Below are 16,358 nucleotides of genomic sequence, written 5' to 3' on the forward strand. Positions count from 1 at the left end.
TGAAAGACCCACGGCACCCTGGCCCAGGCACCAGGCTGTGGGGGGGAACAGTGTGGGAGCTCTGGGGAGCTGGTGTCTGGCATGAAGGCAAAGACCTGGGGGGCTGCAGGTGCCCACTGGGATGTAGCCATCGTTGGCCTGGTCGCATGAAGCAGCTTCATAGGCAAATACTGCTGCAGATCAGATCCCTGGGTGTAGCTGGGCCCGTGGAGCAGAGCACCGGCGTTGCCAGCACCGCACCCACCTGCCCGTTCCTCCCCGGCCCAGATCGGGTGGGAGGTGCAGGGCTCCCCCAGCTGCCTCTGCTCGGGAGGGCCGGTCACCCCGCTCTGGTCGCTGCGCCAGGAACCTCTGCTTGTGACGATGGTGAGAAGGACTCGGGGCACACGGCAGCGCTGCGGGACAGCCCTGCCCGAAGCAGTGCAGGCAGGGCAGCCTGGGGACGGGCACAGACCCCCAGGTCCCATTCACCCCAAGGTGCCTGGACCCTCTTCCCAGCACTCACCACCAGCCCCGGAGCAATTCCCAAAGCAGCCGGACTAACCGGGCTGAAACATCGCAGCAGAGGGAAGCCCTGGAGCAAGCGGATTTATTTAAAACACAAGCTAGAGGGAGGTGGAGTTGAGAAGATCCCAACAACCAGGAGCCCCCCCCGCCCCCGTGCCCCGTTGAACGGACCCCGCCCGCCCGGTGCTGCCCGGGGCCGGCAGGGAGCGCTGCTGCCCGCTCCGGGACCGCCGGGGCCGGAACCGACCCGCTCCGGGCAGCCCGACCTCGGGCCGCGCGGCGTCCCCGGCCCCCGGTGCCCCGGGCCCCCGGTGCCCCCCGGCCCCCTCCCTGGGGCAGCAGCGGCTCCGGGACAGCAGCTCAGGAAGCCCAGCTCTGCAGGGGCACGGGGAGCTCGGCGGGTGCCGGGGTAAGGAGGACACCGAGCCACGGCTACAGCAGGACACGTTTATGGAGTCTGGCCTGGCACGCTGGGGGAACAGGACACAGCGACATACTGGGCACAGAGATCACATAAGCTACGAGGGGAGCTGGGTCCTGCGGGGCTGGTGCTGCCGTGGTCCAGCTCAGCGCCGGAACTGCGGCAGCGGGGAGGGGATGCGGATGTCCTGCCCCCTCTCCAGCCGCCGCTCGCAGTCAATCAGGTAGTTCACGCCGTCTATCACCAGCTGCACCAGCTCCACCTGCACCAGCAACACACAGCTCCTGACTCGGGGTGCCAGCCACGCCAGTGAGGCCACACTTGTTGCCCCAGCCCACAACCCCGGAGTGGTTTAGGTGCCCCAGACCTGTCACACACACGCGCTCCAAACCCTCCCTTCCCCAAGAGCAGCTCCGCCCAGCACCCACCTCCGACTTCCCCAGCCGGTCCAGGTTGGAGATGTCGAAGACACCACCAGTAGCCTCAGTGTCCACACCGCCTGTCCCACGCTTCTGTAGCCGAAGGTTCTCCAGGATCTTAGGGAAGCGGTTATCCTGGTGCCCAGAGAAGGTGTCAGTGCTCAAAGGGGCCATCAGCAAGCGATGGGGCTTTGCAGCTGACTGATCCCTGGGGCAGCCCCCCCACCACCCATGGGACCCTTCAGCGGGCTTGGAATCCCTGCAGGGAGCCCTGCCGCGGGCAGACCCAGGGTGACACGAGTCCCCAGCGCCTCCAGCCGCAGATGCAGGCAGGGGCTGGACTATACACTTCCTGGGGAACCTGAGAGAGGTCCAGGTCGGGGTCCCACGAAATCCTGCATCTCCCACGTGGCTGGGCTCCCTGACCCCGGCAGCCGGGGCTCCCCGAAGCCCTGGCTGGGCTCCCTGCAGCACCACAATTAGTACCTTGCTGAGCCGTGGCAGCCTGATGTGGACGCCCGCTCGCAGCCCGGTGCCCAGGTTGGAGGGGCAGGTCAGGATGTATCCCAGCCGCTCGTTCCACATGAACTCCCAGCCTCGCTCCTGGATTAGCCGCTCCACCTGGGGCAGAGGCAGCAGCAGCCGCTCAGCCGCTGGGCAGAGCACACCGGCCCTCGGGTGCTGCCCAGCCCTGGCTGAGCGCAGGGGGGCAGCCCCGCAGCTGCCCAGCGTGCCCGCGTCCATCTCTTTGTCTGTCCACGGGGCTGGCGCAGCGGGGCTGGTGGGAGCTCACCTCCTTCAGGCCCCGACAGAACCGCTCGAAGACGCGCTTCATGTTGCCCCCCTTCTCCATGGAGATGACGCGCGTGTGGTCCTCCTCGTTGATCCAGATCAGGAAGGTCTTCTGGTTGTTGTGCCTAGGGACAGGGCAGTGCTTGGCTGCACTGGCATCCCGCAGAGCCCCTGTGCCTACCCAGCCACCCGTGCCAGCTCTGGCCATGCCTCTTCTGCCCCTATGACCACGGTGTCAGTGCTGCCCTGTGGTCTGGAGGCTCTGCCTCCGCCCGTGGCTTGGAGAGCGCTGCAGGGCACAGCCCAGCAGCAGGTAAGACAGGCAGGAGATGTTCCTGGAGATGGGCCAGTGTCCATCCAGGTGTGCTGCTGCAGGCAACAGGGGCACTGCTGGTGCCAGCACAGTGACAACCCTGATTGGAGTGGGGACAGCAGCATGGCTCCTGCACCATGCAGGCAGCAGGAGGGGGCTGTGAAGCGTGGGGTGCACATCGGGATGCCGGCTTAGGGGGTGGCTGGAGCCACCCATGGGGACCGTGTGTGCCGTGGAGGCGTTTCCCATGAGGCTGCCATCAAGGCTCTGTGCCAGCGAGGGCAGCGTGGGCGACTGCGTGTGCCGGCTGCTGCTCCGCGGGGGCTGCAGCGTGGCTGTGCAGAGATGCTGGGGGAGCAGCAAGATGTGTTTGTGGCAAGGTAAGTTTGGGGGCGGTAGAGTGTGCAGAGAACTGGGAGCAGTGCTGGGGATGGCCTGGAGAGCAGCAGGCAGTTACAGGGCAGCCCAGAGTGCAAGGTGCTGCAGGATGGTGAGAGTGAACAGGACTGACAGCTGGAGCAGAACTGACAGCTGGGGCAGAACTGACAGCAGGGGCAGAACTGACAGCTGGGGCTGGCTCCCATCTCTCACTTGTTGGGAGGATGCTGTGGCTTGTGTGGGGCACCTCTGGCCAGGGCTGCAGTGAACAAGGGGCTCCCAGGATAGGCATGAGCAGGGAGAGCCCAGCTCTGTGTGGCCACAGAGCCAGGGGTGAGGGTGGCCCAGGGGCACTGGTGCCACATGTGCTAGGGTCTGTGGTGTGGAGAGCATGAGGGGCTGCTGGGGCAGCTGGGTGGTGCAGCAGTGTCCCCTGCCTTTCTGCCCTGCTGACTGCCTGATGCTGGGGCAGATCCTCACCAGATCCCTCGGGCGTCAGGCCAGTCCCGGGCCATTCCTGCTGCCGTCAGGAGTGGGGACACGGGCTTGTCGAAGAGGAAGTGGTCCTGGAGGAAGGCAGAGAGTGTGTGCTCACAAGGACTGCACAGCTGGTGCCAGGACACCCTGTCTCACCCATCCCAGCCTGCCATACAGGTGATGCACTGTGGCTGTCCCAGGCAGGGCAAGCTTCCCTGCTGTCCCCACCTATGAGCTGGATCCTGCCTTCCTGGCCAGGGAGGCAGAAGGCTGCTGGTGTACAGCCCACCCCATGCCAGTGGCTGGTGGGGCACCAGCTGTGTGCCACGGCCTGCCTTCCCCTGGGCACGGGCAGGGACATGGGGCAAGAGCCAAGAGGACTGAGCTGCTGGGGCTGTGTCCAGTGAGCTCCTTCCTCCCCTGGCTTGGGAAAGCTGAGCAGCACTGTGAGCACCCTCTGCACCATGGGGCAGCGTCACTGGGGAAGGGGGTCCTGGTACTGCAGGAAGGGAGGCTAGGAAGGGAGGATACAGCCTCCTGGAGAGGGAATGCTGGGGAAGGGGTCCTGCTCCATGGCTTCCAGGGTGGCTGGCCAGGAGCTGCACCCACTCACGTCAATGAGCTGCTGCTGCTCCTTCTCCGTCATCTCACTGAGGCGGTAGTACCGGCCGGCCAGGTCTCCAGTCAGGCCGTTCAGCGCCTCCACCGTCACCTTCTCCACCTCCCGCCGCTCGGCGCGGGTGCAGGCGGGTGGCAGGCTCAGCCCGCGGATGCTGCGCCCGGTCCGGACCCGGGACGAGAGCACGTAGCGCTCATCAAACTGGCCAGACTTGATCTGCAACAGAGACGTGCCGTGGGGTGCTCAGGGTGGCACTGGTGCTGGCAGGGGCCCTGTCCCCCGAGGCTCAGAGAAGGTCCCCGAGCTCACACACCTTGCTGGCATCCAGGTCTGTGGGGTGCTTCATGGTGCGGGGGTTGTACCCGTTGTGCCGATCCTGAATCACAGGGTCAAACAGGTCTGCAAACACCTGGAAGCAAGTGGGATGATGTGCAGCACTGCAGACCCAGCATGGCACAAAGCCCAGCCATGAGCTCGGGGCAGTCCTGCTGCCAGTGTGGGGCACATGGCAGCAGGGCACCAAGGGTGGCTGGGGGTGACAGCATGTCCTGCAACACAATGGCAATCCAAGGGGCCAAGGCTGCCCAGGCAAGTGGGGCTCAGGAGCAGGGAGGAGGAGGAGGTGGCAGGGCTCTAGGAACAGCTGCTCTGAAGAAGCTCTGTGTACCCCAGGGACACGCTGAGGCTGGCCAAGGGCTGGGCAGGAGAAGGTGGCCAGTAACACCCCAGGCTGCTGATGTGCCACAGGTACTGGGACTGCTCTGGCATCCTCAGGAGCCTGGAGCATGGCAGGGCTCCAGCCACCACTCACCTCATAGGTTTCCTCATCACCAGCCACTATGCCCACTGTCTTGATGAAGGGGTGGCCAGGGTTGTCAACACCCGTCTGGATGCACTGGTCCAAGGTCCAGCCGTTCGGGGTTGCTTTGTCACAGAGCTTGGCATAGAGGGCTGGCGTCAGGCTGCTGGCCATGCAGTTGTTGTGTTTCCGCAGGTCGGGGTACTCAGCACTGCGGGAGGAGAGACTGATGAGTCCCCTGGGACCAGGGCAGCACAGAGCTTGTGGCCGTGCCCCACAGAGACCCTCAGGGCAGGTGTGGGCAGGGAGCTCTGGGAAAGTCAAGCTATTCTCCTCCCCAGGACAGCAGGAAGGCAGCCACCAACAACCCTCATCGAGAGCAGAGCACAGCCTGGGCTGAGGGCCGACACTGCCACAAGGACAAGAGTTCACGGGGAAATCAGGACGGGTTGTTGGGGTGTGGCTCCTTATCAGGTGGTTACCGGGGCGGCGAGCTGGGTGCCGAGCAGCGGGGCCACGTCAGCCGCAGCCACAGCCCCGCGCTGGGGCCCCCGCGGCTCTCGGGAGCTGAGCTGCCAGGGCAGCCCGGCCATGGGGGGCTCTCACACCCCTTCTCCTCCCTGGGGCTGCCCTGACGCTGCCCTGCTGCCCTTTCTGCCCGTGCAGCCAGTGGGGCAGGCAGGGCACACAGCCTGCGGGGCCCCCCACCGGGCCCCTGGACGCCTCAGGGCAGCAGATCGGTTGACCCCGATCTGCAGCCGGTGGGAACCGCCCTGCTCCGGCGAGTTTATTGTATTAGGGGGATGCTTTCCCCTAATCAGCTTAGTGAGAGGCTGTCTCCTGACCTCATTCCCACTTTACCCAGGCTTTGTGCTTGTTCTGCACTCATGGAGGGATTGGAAGGGCAGGGCTGTAAGAGTGCTCTCGGCCAAATCCCTCCTTCTAGGAAGTGGTGCCACCACTTGCCTCAGTGGGACTGGACTGGACCTGTCAGCCCAGGCAACCGGGCTGGTGGCTGGAGGGGATCCCACAGCCTGGGGAGGTGCTTTCTTGTTGCGGGGGGGATGTCCACGTGGGAGAAGAGGAGCTGGGGCTCGTGCAGGTCCTGGCCGGTGGGAGCAGCAGGCAGCAGCGTCCCCAGCAGAGAGCCCGGGCACCCTCCCGGCGCTCGGGTCCTGCTGCGGGGCCGAGCACCCGCACGGGGCAGCGGCTCTGGCTGCAGCGCCCGGCCCTGCTGCAATGCAGGAGCTGCCACCGCCTCCTCTCGCGTCTGCAGGACAAGGAATGTGCGTTGGCCCTTCGCCTACAGCTTGGCTACAGCTCGTGGCTTCCTGCACTTTGCAGAAATGGAGCTAGGGCTGCCATTGTCTGCTCTGCACGGGGACGTGCTGGCGGCTCCAGCCTGGGGCAGTGCCAGGAGGCGTTTGCTCCAGGCAAGATCTCGCCCCAGGTCGTGCAGGCTGAGGGCTGCTCCCCCAGCACACACACATCTCTGCCGTGTTGAGATGCTCCAGTTCAGAGGCTGACTCGTACACGGGGCGCAGCCTGCCCCAGCCTTCCCTCACTGATCCTGCCCTGCCATCAGTTGGCTGCTGACCTATGCCTCCCCAGGGAAAGACAACTTAGTAACAAACATTTGCTGATCAGAATGGGACACTTGGACAAGTTCACCCCAGCCCCCAGCACAGCCAGTGCTGCCAGGCGTGCCAGGACCACAGCCCGCTATGCTTTCCACTCTGGGGGCAGAGGACTGCAGCCAGGGAGCCAGCACAAGTTGCTCAGGGAAGCAAGCTTACTCCCAATAAGCAGAAGATTGCAGTAGGTTTAAGCATGCTGCCAGCTACGGTCAGTCTGTACCCTCAGTAAGGTGTTCAGAGAGCCCAAACCCCTGAGACTCCAGCCCCTGCCTGCAGGGTCTGTACCTGCTGCAGTGCTAGTTTATCTCCTACTCCAAACGTACCCTCCCCCAGCACAGCCCTGAACCACAGCCAGTAAAGCCGGGAAATCTCTCTTCAGCCTTTCTAGAGCACCCGAACAAGGCTGGACAGTGCCAGGAGCAGCAGGGCAATGCAGGGACGGAGGAGCTGCAGGCTCAGGGCTGTGCTCACAAGTGAAGCCCGCGAAGCCAGAGCAGCCCCGCTGGGGACACCGCCCGTCCCTGCAGCCAGCTGTGTCATGGCACTGTGCTCCGGGTTCTCTGCCACTGACATGAAGGTGGCACTGCACTTGGCCTTACCGGGCTACCTTCGTTCTTGGGTTTTCTCCTCAAAGCTGGTTTGTAAATTATGACCCTTTCAGCACCATCTTTTTGTGAGGGTGGTGAGACCCTGGCCCAGGTTGCCCAGGAAAGCTGTGGCTGCCCCATCCCTGGCAGTGTTGAAGGGCAGGTTGGATGGGGCTTGGAGCAGTGTGGGCTGGTGGGAGGTGTCCCTGCCCATGACAGAGGGTGGGACTGGACAAGCTTTAAGGTCCCTTCCCACTCAAGATACTCTCTGATTCTGTGATCTTTTGTTCACGGTGCCACGTGGCTGAGCAATGGGGTGGGCTCCCCCCTGGCTGCTGGCCGCAAAGGCTGCAAGCATCTTCAGTGGGTGGTAGACATCTGCCAGGAGGGTGACTTGGCATGAGCCCCTCGCTGCCACCAGCACAGCCCTGCATGGGTGCCCAGCACTGCTGTCCTGTCTGTGACCCTGCAGGCAGCGGCTGCCCTCTCTGCCCTTTGCCCGGAGGTGCTTCATGCAGATGAGACCTGCTAAGCACCCAGCAGGTATTATTAGTCCAACTACTGGACAGCCCTTCCTGGAGCGGCAGGTTCTGCATTTCCCCGCAGCTCTACACGGCTAATCCATCAGCCTCCGGCCCCCTTCCCTGAACCACCAGCCCTCCAGCAGCGGTGGCAGGACCTGGGTGCTGGTGAGGTGCTGGCAGGGTGCTACAGGCACCAGAGTCCCAGCATGACTGCCCAAACGTGGCACCATGCCCACCTGCCAGCAGACACATCCCTGCCCATGTCCCCTCTGGCAGGGTGCCCACGACCCCCCACCCGTCCCAGTGCGGCCATTTGCACCGTGGTTCCGACTGGCGCAGGGAGCACCGCTCAGATCCCTCCAGGCTAACGCCAGTGTCTCTTATTTAACTTAAAGTCTAGAGGAGAAAAATCTCCCGGTGGTTGGCTCACCCCCACAGAGCAGGATGCGGTGGCTCCGCCCTGGAGCTCTGTCCAGGCTCTTCCCAAGTCTCAGCACTGTCACACACCCATTCCCTGCCAAACAGACCCTCCCAGGAAATTGAACTTAGAGCTTCTCAGCCACATACCCTACCTTGATCTCATCCCCTCCTCCAGACTCACCTCAGCCCCCTCCTTCCCCAGGCGGTGCCTGGCTGTTCCCCCAGACCTCTCCTTGTTTTTACCATCAGCATTCCAACCTGCTGCTTCTGCCACTGATCCTGCAATATGCCTTTGCAGCACGGCCAGCCTGGCCCCTGCGCCTAGCCACAACAGGGACACAGCTGGTGCTTTGTGCATGCAAGGGGACACTTGTGTGCCCAGGTTTAGTGGGGACAGGCCAGCTCTCCCCAGCCCCAGTGCCCTTGCCTGCGGGAGCAGGGCATGGGCAGAATGCCTGTCTTTGCCACGCCAGCCAGCAGGTCTCTCAGGTAGTGGTGCTTTTCCCTCACCATCCTCTGTCAGTGAAGACCTGATGTCTGTGGCCCTGCAGTTCTTCAGAAAGCTTGAAAATAGATCCTTCTTGCAAGGTGCATAAACAGTGACCTCCAGCCTTCACCACTCTTTGAACTGGCTTCATTTCTGTCCCCTGGTTTCCGTGGCCCGACGCCTGAGCCCCCAGCACTGAGTGCTGCACGAGCAGGGCTCTGCCTGCAATGCAGCGCCGCGCTGCTCTCCCTGCGCGCTGTTTGGTGCAGGGATCACAGCAGCCGCATGTGCTTGGAGGAGTAACGTGCTGCCTCCTTCCCCACTCCTCTCCATCACTGCGTGCAGCCTCTGCCAGCATCAGGATGGGTGGGAATACCCACTCCTTGCTTTCCTGACCTGCCTCTGAGCTGTGCCAGGCTGAGCAGCTGGTGCCAGTGCAAGGCAGCCGACTGGTGGGCCACCACATCCCTCTCCCCTCCCAGCCCAGTTCCTGAGAGACATATGTAGCTCCTGTCTCCAGTCCCCATCTTGTGCCTAGGGGGCCAGGCATTGTGGGCAGGACCAGCTCTTGTGGCCTCAGGCCCTGCTGGGGCCCAGCCAGACTCCCTGGGCAGCCCTTGGCAAGGAGCGGTTCAAAGCAGGAGTGACACGAGACCAGGGCTGCAGCTTGAACCTTAGCACTGCTCTGCAGCTCTGGCACTTATCTGGCTTAAGGGATCAGGCACAGGCTGTGTAAACAGAGCCAGCAGCTCCCACAATGCCAGCGTTACCCCAGAAGCACCCCTAAGCCAGGCCATGGCTGTGCCAAGCCCAGGCTTGGCCAGGCCCAGCTACAACTTCCCAGGAGTCCTGACTGCACATCTCAGGGATCATCTCCATCCAGAACTTGCCCGCAGGCTGGGGCTGCCTGCTCAGCGCCTGTGGCCCCTCCACTTCTCCCTTTAAAAACTGCCCCCGAGATGCAAGAGCGAGGACCTGCCAGGAAACCTTTTCTTTTAGATAGAGAAGTCCCTGTCTCAGAGGCAGCCGCGTGGGAAGGCTGGTACAGCCAGATGGGGTCGGGCCAGGAGCTGCCGCCAGCCCCGGGCTGACCAGGAGCCTCTGTCTCGGCTCTGACACTGGCTCTCGCTGACGAGCTCCCGGGGGTTTCACCCGGAGGCGAAAAGGAACCTTCTGCTATTCCCACCAGGACACTGGCAAATCTTCCCTGACTCCTCCGACAACGGGGCCGAGCCTGGGCTGTGTCCTCACCTGCCCTGGCCCTGCAGCCCTGCCGGCTGCCCCACCTCCATGGCAGCCCCCAGCCCTGTCCTGCCCAGCAGACCCCCAGGCCCCAGCACTCGCCCCCCTCCCGCTCCTGCCTGCCCCGGATTGATGGCACAGGGGCTTGTCCTGGTGCTCCGCGATAGCCCAGGGCCACCGGCGGCCCCACGGCCCCCAGCCCGGACCGCCGCCGCCGGGATGCACCCGAGGACGCCCCCGCAGCCCTCACGGCCCCGGCTCAGCGGGGCTCCCGGGGCGGGACCCCGGGGCAGCCCGGCCGGTGCGGACGCGCCCAACCCGCGGAGCAGGGCCCCGCGCGGCCGCGGGGGCCGCCAAGCCCTGGGGGAGCACGGGCAGGGCGGGGGTCCCGCCGCGGGGCGCCGCTGCCCTTGGGCGCGGGGATGGCGGGTCCCCTGGGGCCTGTGGCCCGTGGCGGGACGGCTCCGTCCAACGGGGCCGACCCCGCCGCCGCTGCCCGGGTCCTGGGGCCGGTGCGGGCTCGATTCCTGGGCGTCCCGGTCCCGCCTGCCCGCGGAGGGGCAGCAGCCGCTCCACCGCCCACCACAGGCCAGGACCCCCGCCCCGGCCGGGGCTCGGGGGCAGCCCCGCGCCCTCCCCGGTTCCGCGGGGACCAGCCCCCGCCCGCCGCCCCTCGTACGTGCGCCCGCGCCTGGTACCTGGGCGGGTAGCGCCGCCGCTGCCGGTCACCCGCGCTGACCGAGTCCCGGGAGAGCAGGCAACCGGCGGCGAGGGAGCCGGCGCCCACCATGGCCAGGAGGCCGGCGGAGCGGCGGGCGGAGAGGGCGCGACGGAAGGTGCTAGCCATCGCGGAGCGGCGGAGCGAGTGCGGCGGGGCCGGCGGGCGGGCGGGCGGACGTAATAATGGGAATGGGAACGGCGGCGGCGGGAGGGGGGCGGGGGGCGGGGAACCGACGGGGCATGGGAGGGGGGCGGTTGCACCGCCACCTGCTCGGCCGCCCCGCCCCGGGAACGCCGCCTTCAGCACCGTCCGGCGGACAGCGCCGGGCCGGACCCCGGGCCGCCCCCGGGCCTCCTCAACGGGCTCCGCACCCTCCCCGGAGCCCCGGCCGGTGCGGGCGGGCACAGCACAGCACGGCACAGCCCGCGGCGACGAGGACGCGGACGTGGCAAAATCCGCGCACCTGCACCCGGGAGCGGCGGACGCGGCTTCCCGGCGGCCCGGGATGGGGCGCAGAGCCGGCGACCGGTTCCGGGCGGCCCAACCAAGGCAGGGCGCTGGCCATGGGCCCTCCGCAGCGCGCGGCACAAGCTCCGCGCAGCCCACGCTCCAAAACAGGGCGGTCGGTCGGCGAATCCCGTGCCCGCGGCACCGGCGAGGCTGCAGCGCTGGGACAGGGAGCGCGCCGCGTTCCTCCGCCGCACAGCCCCGGGGCCGGAGCGGGCCCTGCCGAGACGCGCTGCCCGGCCCCTCTGGCCTGCCCGGGGGCCCGCGGGGCCCGGCGGCGCCGTTGCCGTGGTAACGCGGGGCCCGGCGGCGCTGCCGGTGCCGGGCTCCGGGCCCGCGCCCCACGTGCGCGCCGCGCCTGCTCCGCAGCGCCCCCTGCCGCCGCCGCCCGCGCCCGCCGCGCCGCGCCCCCCGGGGCCCGCCCCTCTCCCCGCCGATTGGCTGGCTGCGCCACCAGCGGGTCCTGATTGGCTGGCGGCAGCGCCGGCAGCGCAGGGTGCGCTCGGAGGCCGCAGGTGAGCGGAGGGAAATGGCGGCGCCCGGGGTGGCGCCCCCTGCTGCTGCCGCCGGCCCGGGGGGCGAGGGCGGGCCCGGGGCCGCGGCAGGCGTCCTGCCGGGGAAAGGAGGGGAAGCCGGGAGAGGGGGGCGGCCGCGCCGCCACCGGGCCCGACTCGTCGGCGCCTGTCGGGGATCGCCGGGCGGGTGGCAGCGGCGGCCCCTGGCGAGGCCGATCCCGAAGCCTGCCGCCCCCGCCCGCGGCTCTAGGGCCCGCGGCGCCCACCCTGCCCGGCGCGGGAGCCCGGGGCGCAGCGGGCCGGGCCGGGCCGGGCCGGGCACTGCGGCGGGCTCTGCCCGGGAGGGCGGGGCCTTGGCCCGGCTTAGCCCCGGCGGAGCGGCCGGGCAGCCCCTCGCGGCCGCCCGGGGTCTGGCGGGGGTCGGGCGGCCCGCCGGGCTGCCGCGGTTCGGCCCCGCCGTCTCACCGGCCCCGCCGTCTCACCGGCCCGGCCGCGCCCCGCGGCGGCCCCGGGGGAGCAGCTGGTGGGTCTGCGGCCCGGGGCGGGCGGGCGGAGCGGGTTAATAAACCTGCAGCAACAGCTACAGCCTCGGAGACAGACTGAGGCTCTGAAGTTTCATACTTAACGGTCTCGTAAATCTCGTTTAAAAACCTCATAAAAACCGTCTCTAAGGCCAGAATTGATCCTCCTGCTGCAGCTGCTCAGCGAGCAGCAGGACACTTGCCCAGATACGGAGGTGGTAAACCAAGCAGAAGGAGCTCCTGGTCAGGAAACACGGGGTGTTTCCAGCGTTGCCAATCTCAGTCTGGGTTTGGAGATGTTGGTAGTTTCGGAATTGCCAGCAGTGCTGCCTGAGCAGGCAGGGCTCTGTGTTTAAACGCTTGGCTTCAGCTTCCTGCTTGTGAACACATTGAACTTCTGTGTTAGTAGAACGTGCAGAGCCTTCTCGGGTTCTCCAAGTCCAAATAGCTTTTAATTATTAACTCTGGAATAGGCGTTGTTTTTCTTCTGAAGCAATTAAGTGTCTAAGATAAGAGTACAACTTTCACCTTCTGAATGTAAGTATGTAATTAACCTCAATACAAACAGCCCTTGTGACAATGGAGTAACTCTTTGGGCAAAGGTAGTTCCCTGAGCAAGGCCTGAACTTTCAGGGTTGGGTTTTATTTTTTTGTTTTCAGTACCCACAGCAGTTTCAGGTAATTCAACAACACATTGCTAGCACTGGTATTTTAAAACGCCAGCTATGTGTATTCTAAAGGGTTATGATCCTGCAGATGCGTGACCTGGCTTAGATCAGGCAGTGGAAGTCCTTGCAGCCTGTGGGTGCCCTCTTCCCCTCGGGTGCTCCCCGGGGTGCTCTGCATTCCCAGAGCTGCCTCTTCAGCAGCTGCTGCCACCAGCAGTGTGATCATTGCTGCAGTGCTTTTCCTTCAGCCCTCTGCTGCAGGGACTGGGCTTACAAATTGTGCATATGTTTTAAACCCAGTTGTGCACTGGATTAAAAAAAATGAAACTAAAGGCAACACCCAAGCCCACTCTTGGTGGCTAATGCCACTCTGAGTACAAAGTTAGTACATGACCTGATCGTGCCTTCTTCTCACATTTCTGGTACCTCAGAGGTGGGGCACAAATAATGAGTCTCTTCACTCTGTGAACGTCTTTATCTGAACAGTGTCAGAATGATCTGATGGGGAGCTGGAAAACAGCTTACTATCTCATTTCTTATCACTAATGCAGGGTAGTCTGGGGAGCTGAATTAGTCCCGGGACACTTAGAGGCAAGGTCTACATCTCAGGTTCAGGTCCTGGCTGTTGTTAGGTGAGTGTGGTAACCTTTGGTGTGACTGTGTACCAGATCATCACTGCCCTGCTGGGAAGAGGGTGCAGGAGTGTCTGGAGCTGCAGTGGCTGCTGTGTACTTCCTTGTGTTTCTGTGGTGGGGCTAGGAGGCTGGAATATTCCCTACTCAAACCATCAATATTCCCAGAACAATCTTTTCCGTTTCTGTGTGTGTGCCAGAGCCGTGCTAATGCTTTTGTCTCTCTTGAGCAACACACTCAGCAGCATTAACTCAACACTTAATTTTCTTGCTGTGATTAGTGAAAGGTGAGACCCGTAGCACTTTCAGCAAGTGGGGATTCGTCTGAATGACTTCTGAGAGCAGTAAGCTCAGGAAGCAGTAAGAATGGTGCAGAACCATCTGCATCACGTACTGTCAGTGCTGCTCTCAGCTCTAGGTTTGAAGACAAGAAGTAAGGGTGCAGGGGTGTGTGGTGGCACCGTGCAGGAACCTTGCTGGGACCCTTTCTGTGAGGGATGTTGCCACCTCCTGGCCTATGAGCTCTTTGATAGCCCAGCACTAGAGCTGGTTCAGGCATGGTGGCAAAACCTCCAGTTACTAGTTTTTGGCACCAGAATAGAGCTCCCCTTGCCTGTTTCCCTTTGAAAGCAACAGTCTGAGTTGTAGATGCCTCAGTTATGCATGTAGCTAAAGTTGTGTTTGAACAAGAGTCTGTAGCCTCTCTTGGGATAAATGTAGTCAGATAAGGCATCTACTTTAAAGAAGAACTTAGAGAAGGTTTTGGTTGTACCTTCTCCCTACACCAGAAACAACATGAGATGATGAGTCTCTCCAGGGGATGCCTGATCCATCAGTGGCTGTTGGCTTCAGGGGGCTCCAGGTTTTTACCTGGCTTGAGTGTGGCATGTCACGGCCTCTGGGAATGGCTACAGAGCAAAGCTTTGTTCTGGGCTGGGAGAAGGAAGGTAGAGAAACCACTGCTTTTGTAGTTCTTAGGGCAAAGGTTTTCCTACTGCTTGATCTGTTTTTCCAGGAGGGAGGGGAGAGTAAGGGATTGGAGAAAACAACTCTCCTCCTCTTCTTGCATGGTTTACTTGATTAAACCCTGAGCCATCAGGCTGACAGTGTGCCTGCTCGGCTCTCCTTCTGCTCTGGAGTGCTGAGGCAGCAGGGCACAGGAATGAAAATGATTCCTGAGCATGTTGGGAATCCTACTCTTGTCCTCCTTTGGAAATAGCAGGGATATGCGGAGCACAAGTAGCATGCCAGTGTAGCCTGGTTGCTGCCGCCGGCAGGGAGCAGGATCACAGCCCAGCTCTGCTCCCGGGACGCGGGCAGCGCCGGCTGGAGCTGCGAGCCGGGCGGAGCAGCCGGGAGACGGGCCCTCGGTGGGGCAGGTGAGAGCCCGGCCTTGCCGTGTCACCTCTGGTGCCTGCTGAGCGGGAACCCGCGTGTTCCCCAGGGCCCGAGCCAGCCCCGGGGGCGGGACCCGCTGCGCTCTGCCCGAGCGGCGCTGCTGCTCTGCGGGCGCTGCCTGCCCTGGCTGCTGTGCTCCCCTTTCCCGAGGGGTTCTCACAGGCAGCTGCATTGCTCTGTGCGTTTGTTCCTTTGCCTGTTCCCACCCTGCTGGGATGGATCCAGGCAGTCTCCCTCCCTCCTGTGCCCCGGAGGGGAGGGTGTCGCTGGCGGAGCGGGGCTGGTGGTGCCCGGGCGTGCCCAGCTCTGCGGGGACGGGCTGCGGGAGGACGGGGGGCTGGCCCTGGATGTGGCCGTGTAGTCTGCTGTGGTGCACTGGCTGTAAGGGAAAACGTGCTCAAAAGAGGAGGAAATAAAGTAACTCAGCCTGGGAGAGCTGGGGATCGTGTGGGAGCGTGGGAAGCAGCAGCAGAGAGTGTCTCATGTCCATTTTTAGGAAGCACTTAACAGGAGGTGTTGATGTCCTCTTCTCAAGGTTACTTACACGGAAGGAATGCTTTTCACCACGTTATAGCTGGGGAGAGCACGGCAAAGGGCACCCACCTGACACGCCTGTGTGCAGTGTGGTCCGAGGGAGCAGCTGTGTCCTTGGGGTGGGCAGGTCATGCGTTCTGGGTACTCAGACTCTGTCACCTCTGTGGCAGACAGGGCTATCGTGGGTGCCAGTGGGAGACTCTCCTGGCATTTATAAAGCAGAGCTTCTGTCCTGGTGATCAGCTTCCATGGTCACAGGGTAAATCAGAGCCAGCTTGCAAACCCAGGAGCCCTGACCTGCAGCCTGAACTCTTGCTGGTGCTTCCTCTGTCACCTTTTTCCCTGGCAAAGAGTTGTCACTTGTTTTTCCCTTCTCCTCTCAAACTGGTCTCTCTGTTACTGCAGGTCTTCTTAAGATGAAAGGATGAAAATTTGCAACTGGAAAGTCGCTGTCACTGTCCTAAGCTTCATCCTAACTTCTGGAGTCCCAGCTGATGCCTTTGGGAGCCTGCAGCAGTGTCCACTGTCCCCTCCCATGATTTAGACAGCAGCTTGGAGCATGTGTCACTGTAAGCTGCAGATGGCTGTAGATGGGGACACTGTCCCTTTCCCAGTCCATGCAAAGGGGTTCATTGCACAATGGAGCTGCCTCTCTAAAATGACCCTGAATCTCGATCCCCTCCCAGCCCGAGGGTCTTTCCCTGCTGGGCAGCACGTCCCTGGGCTCCCTCCTGCCAGACCAGTCCCTGCCCTCCCCAGTGTCACCTCCTCCCCTGTGCCTGACCCTCTCTGTCCCTCTTTGCATGCTGTGGTTCCAGAGCGGGATGGTCGCCCACCGAAGCTGCAATGTCGTCCCTGACGACTTCCAGTGAGGGAGAGAACTCCACTCCCAGGTTTGTTGTCGGTTCCAGGGATGATGAGACAGACATTCTGGAATCAAACATGAAGACAGATGAAACCGATTTCTTTGAAGATGACGAAGAGGAGGAGTCGGTAAGGAGGCGGGGTGTTCTGGCTGGGAACATCTCTGCAGAATTCCTGGGTCTCAGCCAGGGTGTGTGTGGTTGCTGCTGAGGCTGCAGGCAGTCAGGACTTGAGGGGACGTGGCACCAGGCTGTGTGGCACAGCCACGGGGACAACAGTGTCATCTCTGACAGGACGTGTACCATTGTCACGCTGCCACGCTCGCTGCCTTGTGCTGCAGTAAATCCCAGCTTGCTGGGCTTCTCCAGGTACAACA

At 63.3% G+C, this 16,358-nt stretch overlaps 2 protein-coding genes across 13 annotated transcripts in view; one reads left to right on the top strand and one right to left on the bottom strand.

The window, feature by feature from the left end:
• Window positions 1-940: 940 nt before the first annotated feature.
• CKMT1A (creatine kinase, mitochondrial 1A) lies at window positions 941-10,545 on the bottom strand. Its single transcript, XM_051628219.1, has 9 exons — window positions 10,321-10,545; window positions 4,738-4,936; window positions 4,240-4,335; window positions 3,921-4,142; window positions 3,311-3,396; window positions 2,141-2,264; window positions 1,834-1,968; window positions 1,357-1,482; window positions 941-1,190 (listed from the first exon to the last, which is right to left on the bottom strand). Exons 1-9 carry the CDS (start codon window positions 10,467-10,469, stop codon window positions 1,074-1,076), a joined length of 1,254 nt encoding a protein of 417 aa, XP_051484179.1. The 5' UTR covers window positions 10,470-10,545; the 3' UTR covers window positions 941-1,073.
• A 792-nt stretch (window positions 10,546-11,337) lies between these two features.
• The window catches only part of PPIP5K1 (diphosphoinositol pentakisphosphate kinase 1), a 42,647-nt gene continuing 37,626 nt past the window's right edge, over window positions 11,338-16,358 (top strand). For 6 of the 12 annotated variants that reach the window (XM_051629039.1, XM_051629042.1, XM_051629037.1 and 3 more), the window contains exons 1-3: window positions 14,334-14,565; window positions 15,524-15,687; window positions 15,937-16,111. In XM_051629039.1, the coding sequence (XP_051484999.1) occupies window positions 15,965-16,111 (147 nt within the window). In that variant the 5' untranslated portion in view covers window positions 14,334-14,565; window positions 15,524-15,687; window positions 15,937-15,964. Of the gene's footprint in view, window positions 11,366-14,332; window positions 14,566-15,523; window positions 15,688-15,936; window positions 16,112-16,358 lie in introns of those variants that run through there. The other 6 variants (XM_051629045.1, XM_051629033.1, XM_051629035.1 and 3 more) reach the window with 2 other exon arrangements.

The sequence above is a fragment of the Apus apus genome, chromosome 10 (assembly GCF_020740795.1).
Source record: "Apus apus isolate bApuApu2 chromosome 10, bApuApu2.pri.cur, whole genome shotgun sequence".
NCBI classification, from domain to species: Eukaryota; Metazoa; Chordata; class Aves; order Apodiformes; family Apodidae; genus Apus; species Apus apus.